At 45.0% G+C, this 14,357-nt stretch overlaps 1 protein-coding gene across 1 annotated transcript in view; it reads right to left on the bottom strand.

Moving 5' to 3' along the window:
- The window catches only part of LOC115107580 (caveolae-associated protein 2), a 33,295-nt gene extending 19,210 nt beyond the window's left edge, over positions 1 to 14,085 (bottom strand). The window contains exon 1 of the mRNA XM_029631008.2: positions 13,370 to 14,085. Coding sequence (XP_029486868.1) covers positions 13,370 to 13,921 — 552 coding nt within the window. The 5' untranslated portion in view covers positions 13,922 to 14,085. The remainder of the gene's footprint in view (positions 1 to 13,369) is intronic.
- Positions 14,086 to 14,357: the final 272 nt, after the last annotated feature.

Below are 14,357 nucleotides of genomic sequence, written 5' to 3'. Positions count from 1 at the left end.
ATCGGGGGATAAGGAAACAAAAGGCTTTGTTGTTTGAGAGAGAGACAAAACCAAAATTATTGGAAGGAGAGGGTATTTGTACGTGAGCCCTGCCCACTGAAACATAACACCTTTGAGATGTGGGCACGCACGCACGCAAGCACACACACACACACACACACACACACGCGCACACACAGACACACACACACACACACACACACACACACACACACACACACACACACACACACACACACACACACACACACACACACACACACACACACACACACACACAATTCATGGATATACCCTCAAGACAGTTTTGGTTCTGTGCTTGGACCTGTGGAAATAGATTTGCTGTATAACATAGACGCTGTAGAGTTGACTATACATACTTTGAATAACACATGTACTAACGTCTACACTATATCATGTATCCAAATTAAGATGCTGGGGTGGGGTTCACACTGCTTTACTAAAATTCCATTGGTCAATACAGTAATGTAATACCGTAATATATGACATTTACAAAGCAGACACTTTTATCCAGTCCACATATTTCCGTATGTGACCCCAGTGGGAATCGAATCAACAACTGGTGTTGGTAGTGCCATTCAAACTGAGTCACTTACAGAACCACTACAATACATAAGTAGAATACAATACTGTAAAATACAATATATGATGATTACAATTGTCACACCCTGACCATAGTTTGCTTTGTATGTTTCTATGTTTTGTTTGGTCAGGGTGTGATCTGAGTGGGCATTCTATGTTGTTTGTCTGTTTCTGTGTTTGGCCTGATATGGTTCTCAATCAGAGGCAGGTGTTAGTCATTGTCTCTGATTGGGAACCATATTTAGGTAGCCTGTTTGGTGTTGGGTGTTGTGGGTGATTATTCCTGTCTTTGTGTTTGTTACACCAGATTGGGCTGTTTTAGTTTTTTTCACAGTTTCTTGTTTTTTTGTATATTGTTCTATTTTCATCTTTATTAAAGATGTATCACAATAACCACGCTGCGTTTTGGTCCACCTCTCCTTCAACAGAAGAATCCTGTTACAACAATACTGGTGGAAGATGTATGATTGCCATCCCAATGAGCGTACCACCCTCCTTCAGGGCATTGATGAGGCATGCAATGACATCATTCCAGATCTATCTCAAGCTTGGATTAACAATAACAAAAGTTTTTTTTCCCAGGTGGATGAACAATGAGGACATTTACTGCAAAGTTTGAGAACCTATGGCCAAAATGCAAAGTAGTGCCTGCTAAACATTGTTTCTTTAATTTGTTTCATTTGATTACAGTACACCTATAAATAAATTATAAATTATATCTGAACAATACATTTGTTTTTGTGTCAATGATTGTGAAAGATGTCTTTAATGATCACACTCAACATGCTCAGCGCTGACACAAATGACTGATGATTGGCTGAAATAAATTGATCGTAAGAAGATTGAGGGAGCTGTTTTATTAGACATCAGTGCAGCTTTTGATGTCATTGATACCAACATATTGCTGAACAAAATGTAGGTGTTATGGATTTACAGCCTCTGCCTTATTATGGATTGGGAGTTACCTATCTAATAGAACACAGGGGGTTTTTGTTAATGGAAGCCTTTCTCATGCAAATTCATTTGAGTGTGGTGTACCACAGGGCAGCCGGCTAGGGCCATTATTGTTTTTACAAATGACCCCCAACTAACCTTGAATAAAGTCTGTGTGTCTATGTACACTGACAACTCAACAGTATACACGATGACTGCATCAGTAAAACAAATAACAGACACTTAACATAGAGCTCCAGTCAGTTTTAGAATGGGTAATTAGCAATAGGCTAAAAGCTACTAAAAGCTACATTTTTGGGACAAATCACTCGCTGAACGCTAAGCCTTGTTTAGATCTATTATTAAATAATGTGGCTATTGAGCAAGTTGAGGAGACTTGTTGTAATCGTACTTTAGATAGTAAGCTTTCATGGTCAAAACATACAAACTCAATGGTTTCTAAAATGGGAAGAGGTATGTTCATGATAGGGCGTTGCTGTGGCTCTTGATATCTCAGTCGACCAGACAGGTCCTACAGGCCCTACTGTAGTTTTGTCGCACCTGGACTACTGCCCGGCTATGTGGTCAAAGAAGGACATAAGTAAATTGGAAACTGTCAGTAACTCAAAGTTGAGGAGATATTGACTGCATCACTACTTGTCTTTGTGCTAGGTATTGATGTATTGAAGGTACCGAACTGTCTGTTCAAGCAGTTGGCACACAGTTCAGACATTCATCGGTACAACACAAGACACGCAACCAGATGTTTCTTCACATTCCCCAGGTCCAGAACAGAGGCTGGAAAACGCACAGTATTAAATAGAGTCATTACTGCATGGAACTCTCTGCCACCCTAGGTAACTCAAGCTAGCAATAAAACCAGTTTTAAAAAAACTATTAAGGACGGTGAACACTGCCATTTTATATATTTTATGATTAATTTACACTGTACTATGTATTAGACCTAGACATTGTTTGTACGTACTGATATGTAGGCTATGTGTGATGTTTTAAATTGATGTATTTCAGTCCTTGACTAATAATGTTCTGCACTATATATTATGTCTTGTTTCATGTGGACCCCAGGAAGAGTAGCTGATGCTTTTGCAGCGGCTGATGGAGATCCTAATCCTACTACGTTCAAGAACACAAAGAAACAGGGCTACGATCAAGAACACAACGAAACAGAACACAAGGTTGACTAAGAAAATAATTACAGAACCTTACACTTGTAGTGTATTTAAGCTTTTAAAAAGCTTCTAAAGTTCGGAATTTCTCATTTAAAATGTCAGACTTGATTTGCACTAATGAAAAATGTATCAATCGCTATAAAAATATCAAATAATTATAGTCACATAACAATATATATTTTTTTATAATAATATTTTCCTACTTTGTGAAACTGGCTCAAAATAAGGTATGGGATTTGTACCTATCCAGTCACTTAAAGAGTTATGCTTATTTCAAGGAAACAAGGAGGGAAGCGTGGATTTCTAAGTATTTGGAACATGGTCTTTAAAACCCCTTGGAACTACCGCTCCCGGATCCGGGATAATTGTCATCAACTGACACTAAATTAGCATAACGCAACGGACAAAATGTTTTACTGGAAAATATTCATATTCATGAAATCACAGGTGAAATATATTGAAACACAGCTTAGCCTTTTGTTAGTCACCCTGTCATCTCAGATTTTGAAATTGTGCTTTACAGCCAAAGCAAGACAAGCATTTGTGTAAGTTTATCGATAGCCTAGCATAGCATTATGCCTAGCTATCAGCAGGCAACCTGGTCACGAAAATCAGAAAAGCAATCAAATTAAATCGTTTACCTTTGATGAGCTTCGGATGTTTTCACTCACGAGACTCCCAGTTAGATAGCAAATATTCCCCTTTTCCATAAATATGATTTTTGTAGCCGAAATAGCTCCGTAAGTTCTTCACGTTTGGCTGAGAATTCGACCGGAATTGCGGTCACGACAACGGTGAAAAATATTCCAAATTAGCTCCATAATATCGACAGAAACATGGCAAACGTTGTTATAATCAATCCTCAAGGTATTTTTCAAATATATATTCGATAATATATCAACTGGGACAGCTGTATTTTCAGTAAGACCGGGAGGAAAAATAGCTACCTCTGTCTATTACGGAAGAATTACTCTGAGAGCACTCAGCCGGCCACTTCCGTAATGTAGTCGTTTATGCTCATTCTTCAACATAAAGGCGTGAAACTATGTCAAAATGCTTTAGACACCTTGGGGAATACATAGAAAAAGGAATCTGGTTGATATCCCATTCACTGCTCAATAGGGACGCATCAGAACGCAGATCTTTCAAAACATGAGTCACTTCCTGATTGGATTTTTCTCAGGCTTTCGCCTGCAATATCAGTTCTGTTATACTCACAGACAATATTTTTACAGTTTTGGTAACTTTAGAGTGTTTTCTATCCTAAGCTGTCAATTATATGCATATTCTAGCACCTTGTCTTCCGGGTTGGAGCGATCTGGTCGCATCCGCGCTTCGGTCTGCAGGTTGTATAACTTTTTCATTACATTTCATTACATTTCATTATAGTACAACGGTCTGATTTGTCTAATCTTAGCAATTTCCTCTTAGCTAGCTACATAGTCGTCGTTGTATCAAAGATAATTGCGTAATTATCGTATTTCGTCGTCTCCTATCTGTCCAACACGTTCACCGTCTACCGTAGCACTGTAGTACTATCACACTCAACTGAACGTCTTGATTAGTGTAGTGTTAGCCAGCTACATAGCTAGCTACATAGTTGTCTTTGCTGTCTTCGTATCCAAGATAATTGTGTAGCTTAGAGTGTGGAGTCTTAGAGTGATAATTGCGTTATTATCGTATTTCGTCGCCCTCCTATCTGCCTAGCAGCTAGCCAGCTAGCATACGTTCACCGGCTACCGTAGCACTGTAGTAACTATCACACTCAACTGAACGACTTGATTAGTGTAGTGTTAGCTAGCTACATAGCTAGCTACATAGTTGTCTTTGCTGTCTTTGCTGTCTTCGTATCCAAGATAATTGTGTAGCTTAGAGTGTGGAGTCTTAGAGTGATAATTGCGTTATTATCGTATTTCGTCGCCCTCCTATCTGCCTAGCAGCTAGCCAGCTAGCATACGTTCACCGGCTACCGTAGCACTGTAGTAACTATCACACTCAACCGAACGACGTGATTAGTGTAGTATTAGATAGCTACATAGTTGTCTTTGCTGTCTTCGTATCCAAGATAACTGTGTAGTTTAGAGTGTGTAGTCTTAGAGTGATTATCTTAATTCACCGAGGTTAGCTAGCCAGCTATTTTGTCGTCCTTAACGTAGGAGACACTCCTAGCTAGCCAATAGCCAGCCAACGTCTACTGAATAGAACTTTCGCATTCCGGTCGCATTCCGCGTCGCTCCACAGGTAGTATCACTTTTTCACTTCATTTCATTACAGTCCCAACGGTGTGATTTGTTTGATCGTAGCTAGCTACATAGCTAGCTACATAGCCGTCTTTGTTTCAAAGATAATTGTGTAGTCTAGAGCGATTTTCTAGGTTAGCTAGCCAGCTATTGTCGTTCTCCTAACGCAACGTAACGTAACCAACACTGCCAGTTAGCTCCCGATAAGCAGCATTGTAGAAACTTCACACTCAACGGTACGACTTGATTAGGGTAGTGTCAACAACGCAGCTAGCCTACCCCAGCAGTACTCTATCATTTTAATCATTTTAGTCAATTAGATTCTTGCTACGTAAGCTTAACTTTCTGAACATTCGAGACGTGTAGTCCACTTGTCATTCCAATCTCCTATGCATTAGCGTAGCCTCTTCTCTAGCCTGTCAACTATGTGTCTGTCTATCCCTGTTCTCTCCTCTCTGCACAGACCATACAAACGCTCCACACCGCATGGCCGCAGCCACCTAATCTGGTGGTCCCAGCGCGCACGACCCATGTGGAGTTCAGGTCTCCGGTAGCCTCTGGAACTGCCGATCTGCGGCCAACAAGGCAGAGTTCATCTCAGCCTATGTCTCCCTCAGTCCCTCGACTTCTTGGCTCTGACGGAAACATGGATCACCACAGACAACACCGCTACTCCTACTGCTCTCTCTTCGTCCGCCCACGTGCTCTCGCACACCCGAGAGCTTCTGGTCAGCGGGGTGGTGGCACCGGGATCCTCATCTCTCCCAAGTGGTCATTCTCTCTTTCTCCCTTACCCATCTGTCTATCGCCTCCTTTGAATTCCATGCTGTCACAGTTACCAGCCCTTTCAAGCTTAACATCCTTATCATTTATCGCCCTCCAGGTTCCCTCGGAGAGTTCATCAATGAGCTTGATGCCTTGATAAGCTCCTTTCCTGAGGACGGCTCACCTCTCACAGTTCTGGGCGACTTTAACCTCCCCACGTCTACCTTTGACTCATTCCTCTCTGCCTCCTTCTTTCCACCTCTCCTCTTTTGACCTCACCCTCTCACCTTCCCCCTACTCACAAGGCAGGCAATACGCTCGACCTCATCTTTACTAGATGCTGTTCCTCCACTAACCTCATTGCAACTCCCCTCCAAGTCTCCGACCACTACCTTGTATCCTTTTCCCTCTCGCTCTCATCCAACACTTCCCACACTGCCCCTACTCGGATGGTATCGCGCCGTCCCAACCTTCGCTCTCTCTCCCCTTCTCTCTCCTCTTCCATCCTATCATCTCTTCCCTCTGCTCAAACCTTCTCCAACCTATCTCCTGATTCTGCCTCCTCAACCCTCCTCTCCTCCTTTCTGCATCCTTTGACTCTCTATGTCCCCTATCCTCCAGGCCGGCTCGGTCCTCCCCTCCCGCTCCGTGGCTCGACGACTCATTGCGAGCTCACAGAACAGGGCTCCGGGCAGCCGAGCGGAAATGGAGGAAAACTCGCCTCCCCTGCAGACCTGGCATCCTTTCACTCCCTCCTCTCTACATTTTCCTCCTCTGTCTCTGCTGCTAAAGCCACTTTCTACCACTCTAAATTCCAAGCATCTGCCTCTAACCCTAGGAAGCTCTTTGCCACCTTCTCCTCCCTCTTGAATCCTCCTCCCCCTCCCCCTCCTCCCTCTCTGCAGATGACTTCGTCAACCATTTTGAAAAGAAGGTCGACGACATCCGATCCTCGTTTGCTAAGTCAAACGACACCGCTGGTTCTGCTCACACTGCCCTACCCTGTGCTCTGACCTCTTTCTCCCCTCTCTCTCCAGATGACATCTACGTCTTGTGACGGCCGCCGCCCAACAACCTGCCCGCTTGACCCTATCCCCTCCTCTCTTCTCCAGACCATCTCCGGTGACCTTCTCCCTTACCTCACCTCGCTCATCAACTCATCCCTGACCGCTGGCTCGTCCCTCCCGTCTTCAAGAGAGCGAGAGTTGCACCCCTTCTGAAAAAACCTACACTCGATCCCTCCGATGTCAACAACTACAGACCAGTATCCCTTCTTTCTTTTCTCTCCAAAACTCTTGAACGTGCCGTCCTTGGCCAGCTCTCCCGCTATCTCTCAGAATGACCTTCTTGATCCAAATCAGTCAGGTTTCAAGACTAGTCATTCAACTGAGACTGCTCTTCTCTGTATCACGGAGGCGCTCCGCACTGCTAAAGCTAACTCTCTCTCCTCTGCTCTCATCCTTCTAGACCTATCGGCTGCCTTCGATACTGTGAACCATCAGATCCTCCTCTCCACCCTCTCCGAGTTGGGCATCTCCCGGCGCGGCCCACGCTTGGATTGCGTCCTACCTGACAGGTCGCTCCTACCAGGTGGCGTGGCGAGAATCCGTCTCCTCACCACGTGCTCTCACCACTGGTGTCCCCCAGGGCTCTGTTCTAGGCCCTCTCCTATTCTCGCTATACACCAAGTCACTTGGCTCTGTCATAACCTCACATGGTCTCTCCTATCATTGCTATGCAGACGACACACAATTAATCTTCTCCTTTCCCCTTCTGATGACCAGGTGGCGAATCGCATCTCTGCATGTCTGGCAGACATATCAGTGTGGATGACGGATCATCACCTCAAGCTGAACCTCGGCAAGACGGAGCTGCTCTTCCTCCCGGGAAGGACTGCCCGTTCCATGATCTCGCCATCACGGTTGACAACTCCATTGTGTCCTCCTCCCAGAGCGCTAAGAACCTTGGCGTGATCCTGGAAACACCCTGTCGTTCTCAAATAACATCAAGGCGGTGGCCCGTTCCTGTAGGTTCATGCTCTACAACATCCGCAGAGTACGACCCTGCCTCACACAGGAAGCGGCGCAGGTCCTAATCCAGGCACTTGTCATCTCCCGTCTGGATTACTGCAACTAATGCCTGTGCCATTAAACCCCTACAACTCATCCAGAACGCCGCAGCCCGTCTGGTGTTCAACCTTCCCAAGTTCTCTCACGTCACCCCGCTCCTCCGCTCTCTCCACTGGCTTCCAGTTGAAGCTCGCATCCGCTACAAGACCATGGTGCTTGCCTACGGAGCTGTGAGGGAACGGCACCTCACTACCTCCAGGCTCTGATCAGGCCCTACACCCAAACAAGGGCACTGCGTTCATCCACCTCTGGCCTGCTCGCCTCCCTACCACTGAGGAAGTACAGTTCCCGCTCAGCCCAGTCAAAACTGTTCGCTGCTCTGGCCCCCAATGGTGGAACAAACTCCCTCACGACGCCAGGACAGCGGAGTCAATCACCACCTTCCGGAGACACCTGAAACCCCACCTCTTTAAGGAATACCTAGGATAGGATAAAGTAATCCTTCTCCCCCTTAAAATACCTAGATGCACTATTGTAAAGTGGCTGTTCCACTGGATGTCATAAGGTGAAAGCACCAATTTGTAAGTCGCTCTGGATAAGAGCGTCTGCTAAATGACTTAAATGTAATGTAAAAAAAATGTTGTCCTGACAAAATAGCCCGTTTACTTTGAGATTTTTTAAAAATATATTTTTTAAATAGTGCCCCCTAGTTTCAAGAGGTTTAAGACTGATGAGTTGAATCAGGTGTAAAAAAATGGAAGAAAAAAAACTGTGTAAGAACTTTGTTAAATAATCCCTAATACTGTGAAGATTGACGGTGGAGACATGAAGCAGTAAGAACATTTAATAAACTACAAACATGAAACAGCACAGGAACAGCGTCTGGACAGGGGACAAAGTCACAACGTCAATGCTGACACGGGGATGAAACAGAGGAAACAGACAGATAAAGTGGAGGCAATCAAATAATGATGGAGCTTAGGTGGGACCAATGAGGCGCAGGTTCGCATAACGAAGGTGACAGGTGTGCGTAATGGTAGGCAGTCTGGCCACCTCGAGCGCTAGAGAAGGAGAGAATGAGCAGGCGTGACAAATACAGGTGCTCACTCACTGCCACCAATGGTGACAAGCCTAGAGACCTTTGGTCATGAGTTCTGTCACAATGGCAGTAAAAAGTCTGTTAGCTAACAAAATAAAACTGAATTCATTAATGAATTAAAGCTGCCTACTGAACTTTTCGATTTGATGAGCTGCATGGTCAGATTATTTTTAAGTATATGGTGCCAAAGTGTTTCCTTCTTACTTATAGAATGCAAGGGTTCAAGTCCAGTATGTTAGTTAAAATAGTAATGACTGTCACGTATACTACCTCTCCGGCACACGAGGTCACCAGGGTGCTCATTATTATGCACACCTATCACCATCGCTACGCACACCAGCACCTCATCAGACTGACCTGGGCTCCATCACCTGCCTTACCTTGCCTACATATGTCACTGCCTTTGGTTCTTTCCCTAGGCGTTATTGTTTCCGTTCCAGTGTTCATGTCTGTATGCTACCTGTGTTTCTTTTGTTCTATGTTAATTTATTTATTAAAGCTTCCCTGAACTTGCTTCCCGACTCCCAGGGTGCACGTTACAGAATAACGCCACCCCAAAGGGAAGCATTAGGGAGTGTTTTTTAATATATTTTTTAGTGTAGGTGACGTCTGATCCGGTTGTCGCTAACGGAGCAACCGGGGATGCCTCAGCTGGCTTGTCAGGCTTCCATGCCTCAGCCAGCACATCAGTATTACAAGACCCGGTTGGCCCGTCAAGCGTCCGTTGCCGAGTCTACCGAGGAAGCCTCAGCTAGCTCGACAGGCTTCCATGCCTCAGCTGGCTCGACAGGTTCACAAGACTCGGTAGGCTCGGCAGGCTCCCATGCCTCAGCCAGTATGTCAGGCTCCCATGCCTCAGCCGGCTCGTCAGGCTCCCATGCCTCAGCCGGCTCATCACATTCCTGCGCATCAGCTGGCTCGACAGGTTCCCGTGCCTCAGCAGAATTTATTTATTCAAGATTCCCTAAACTTGCTTCCCAACTCCCAGCGTACACGTCACAATGACAGATAAAATGTGAAAGATCAAAGATCCCACAACTTCAGCCATGCGTTCTCCAGCACGAATACACTGTAATACAAAATTGCTTGAGTCAAATGTGTTTTAGAACGTCTTTCGACGAGGCTGTGTATTGTTTTAGTGATGCAGCATGTTTAGTTTGGGTATGAAGTGTGTTTTCATTCAATGCATTTGGATTTAAATGTGTTTTGATAGTGTGTGTGATAGAAGGCCGTCACTCTTGTTGTCACTCCATGCCTCTCAATGATTAAATGTCCCATAAACACTAATGAGCTCTCAGAGGACTTCCCTTCCCATACCACCTTGCCAATCCTACTACTTATCTTGAAAGTTGCACACATGCATGCACACACACGGATGCATGCATGCACACACAACAGATGCCTGCACACATGCAGGGACGCATGCACGTGCACGCACACTCATGCACAAACATACACACACACAAATGTGAACCGCCCAGCAAAGTGTGTTGCATACCACGATTGTGTCACTATCCCTGTTTCCCATTTTAATATAAATTAACCTTTACCCTCTTGCCAATCCAAGACCTTTCACCTCCCTTAAATCAACAACTTACTTTGTCACAAACAGAAACTAGCACATGACATTGAAATACTTCTCCGTGGCTGGGAAGGGAAGAATATGGAGACAGGAAAAGCGCTGGAGCACAAACACAAACAAACAATGGGCCAAATTGCAGTAATTAAGGACTACAGTTTCCCCCGGCCTCGTTAAAGCTAGTTACGTAGAGAAAAGCAGCCGAGCGGCAGGGACCTGTCAGCCTATCCATGGCAGCGCTGGTCAGTGCTCCTTTGGCCCAGAGCGGTGGATATCTACTGAGCGCCCTTAGGAGCGGTATGGCGGCATTTCCACCTCGGGTGGCATGTACAGAGCAATGTGTGTTCTCAATTAATACGTGGAGAAATCCGTCAGTCAGAGGGGAGACATGTTCTAGGCCAGGAGCAAATAAGAGACAAAAGAGAGCTCAGGGGCGTGGAGTTAGAATTGAAATGCCTTATCAGTGAGTTGCGTTGTTTGTGACTCATAGCGTGTTCTTTGTATAGGTGTGTGACAGAATGGCATCCTCTGATGGTTTCTGAGAAAGGAGGAATAGCTGCACGTTCAAATGATAATGATAGGTGGTTTGTGGCGAGGCTGCTCACATGCTTAGGGTTAATTGGTTCAGGAACAGCCAGCGAGAGAGAAAGAGAGATATAGATTTACAAAGAGAGAGGACAACTGTAGAGAAACACAGAAATACACAGAAAGAACAACTATAGGAAATACCTGTGGATAATCAACTATAAATGCACAACCATTAGACTAGAGTCTGGGCAGTTTGAGCCTATGTGCAGTATTTGCACCTGTTGCTATTGAACGACAGCGGTAGTACCTGGGTAACCAGATAAGACCAGTTCCTAGGAGCTCTTAGGACTTAGCCTGTGTCAATATGGCTCACCCTTTTCCTAACTGAACACATATCGAGCCCTATCCAATCATTAGAGAATATACTGGCCACACAATGATTCAGTATATTTGGTATAATGGAGCTAGGACTGAGCAAAGAGTAAGGTTGGGAAACACTATGCAAATACTATTAAAATCACCTGATTGTCCTCCCGGGTGGCGCAGTGGTCTAGGGCACTGCATTGCAGCGCTAGCTGTGCCACCAGAGACTCTGGGTTCGCGCCCAGGCTCTGTCGCAGCCGGCCGAGACCGGGAGCTAGTGTCTTCTGGGTTAGGGAGGGCTTGGCCGGTAGGGATATCCTTGTCTCATCACGCACCAACGACTCCTGCACGCTAACCAAGGTCGCCAGGTGCACACTGTTTCCTCCGACACATTGGTGCAGCTGGCTTCCGGGTTGGATGCGCGCTGTGTTAAGAACCGCCCTGGCTTGGTTGGGTTGTGTTTCGGAGGACGCATGTCTTTCGACCTTCGTCTCTCCCGAGCCCGTACGGGAGTTGTAGTAATGAGACAAGATAGTAATTACTAACAATTGGGGAGAAAAGGGGGTAAAATAAAAAAATAGAAATCACCTGATCACACCTTTTATGTGGCTCAGCATGACACTAATAATGCTAAATGTTGTCTTGCTGTTCAATTCCTATACATGTTTATATTATACTATTATAGATTAATTAATATATCATATATAATGTATAGTGACATATCATATAAGAATGTATAGTGACAGCAGATTGCTTCAGCTGAAACCAGATAATTATCCTCAAAGCAAAATTATTGGCACCCTTGATGAAGATGAACTTAAAAGATACTGAGCTATATTGTATGCTCAGTAAATTGGGAAATTTCAATTTCATTAACACAATTACTAATAGAAATATATTTTGTGTAACAAGTAATACATTTTTTAACTTCAGAGGAGGACAAGCAAGACAAAGTCACTCAATGTAAATGCATAAATCTAATTGAACTACATTTGAGATCATTATGCATAATGTGTGTTTGTCGACAGATCTAGAGTACTACCCTCTTTGAACCACACACACACACACACACACACACACACACACACACACACACACACACACACACACACTCCCTCTCCCTCTCTCTCTCATATCCTATGGAGTTCTTCAAAACACCACTCCCTTTATACTGTAGTTTTCCCACCATGAACTAGAGAACCTGAGGGGGCTAAAACTGTACACGTAATTCTAAAAGATCTTAAAACACACCTTTTTAGCTTTGCTTTTCCTTAAAGGTGCTATTTGGTCATTCAGTTTTTATTGTTGTTCTTTTGTTTTTTATCCTGTTGTTTGTTGTGTTGTAAATATTAACATTTCTTTTTTCATTGCGTTTTATGTTTTTTTCCTGTGAAGCGCATTGCATTGCATGTCTAATAATATTATTATTTGCATGTCTGAAATAATAATAAAGATTCATTTGATTTGATGATCCTGCTTCTCCCTCTCACACACTTTCACACAGCTGCCAAGGCCCATTGCAGCTACACAGAACGCAAACATACAGAGTAGGCTGCACTCTTACATACCCTTGCATTAACTCCCAATGTGCACACTAGCTTTCACGCATGCACACACACACACACACACACACACACACACACACACACACACACACACACACACACACACACACACACACACACACACACACACACACACACACACACACACACACACACTATACTTTCAACATTCTCACAAACCTCCTGACATTCTGTTCTCCCGCTCACACAATTGACACATATGCACGCAAACAAACAAATACTTTTAACACGTTTAACATTCTTCCCCTTCTTTTTTCACAACCCCTACACAGATAATGAAAAAAATATCTCAATACTCTCTCACCCTCACAACCCCCTTCCCCATTACGCACCCTTACACATTCCTCGCTTCTGCCTTTCCCTTATTCCCCTTACACAAAAGCTCATCCATCCAACCAATCCCTCCATCCCTACCTGGAAGATGAGAACTTTGAAGTGGTTCCTCTTTAGCAGGTGTCCATGGTTGGCCTCCAGCCTCTTCACCTGTGACGCCTGCTTGTCCAGCCGCTCCCGCACCTCCTTCATGTGGGTGTTGACCTTGTGTGAGCGCTCTAACAGCTTGTTCACGCTGTTGGATGTGCTGGTGTGGTTCTTGGAAAGTCGAGTCACGTCACCCTGGACCCCTCGTACAGCTCCCTCCAGGTCGGCCTGACGCAACTCCATGCGCTGCTGGTTCTCCTGCACTGCCTCCAGCATGTTGACCAGCTTGTCGAGTAGAGCCACCACTGTGATGGCGCTCACCTGGTCCCTGGCAGTGGGACTGGTGGGACTTCCAGGTCCGAGGCTCCCAGGGGTTTTCAAGCCCAGCCTGGAGAGGGTGTTGGTGGGGGACGAGGGAGCTGGGCTCGGGCTGAAGCTGGACACCAGTAGGTCCATGTTGTCTTGCTGTGCCTGGTACTGCTGGGGGTTGACCAAAATGCTGCTGCTGTTGCTGCTGCGCTCGGCGTGCGATGAGTCTTCTCCCATGGCCACAGGGTGGAGGGGTTAAATGTCCTCTTTTGAAGTGTTTAAGTAAGTTAGAGGGCTAGAAGTGGAGGGAAATGTGGACTGACTTGTTCTGAGATGTGAAGAGTCTCTGTCAGTTAGTTGATGTTGTTGTTGTTGCTCCAGAGAAGGACTGAGAAGGGAAGAAGGATTCTCTCCTCTTGGTTATTTTGGTGTCCCCTCCCCTTTTTTATTTTTTATTTTTTTACAATGTGTAGTAGAGCAGGAGTTGTATTGCACACACCCACTTTTCTTCCCCCTTATAAAAACCTCCTCCAAAGCCAGAGGGGAGGGGCATGGTTGTCCTGGTAACAGGTCTAGCCCTAAATTGCTGGGGAAAATTATGCCAGAGATTGCCACTGTGAGTGTTCATGTGACTGCTCTCAATGCCTGTCCGTTCGCATGAATTAATCTGGAA

The sequence above is a fragment of the Oncorhynchus nerka genome, linkage group LG3, assembly GCF_034236695.1.
Source record: "Oncorhynchus nerka isolate Pitt River linkage group LG3, Oner_Uvic_2.0, whole genome shotgun sequence".
Taxonomy (NCBI): Eukaryota; Metazoa; Chordata; class Actinopteri; order Salmoniformes; family Salmonidae; genus Oncorhynchus; species Oncorhynchus nerka.
Note: the sequence above shows the minus strand (reverse complement) of the source record. Positions and strands in the feature narration are given on the sequence as shown.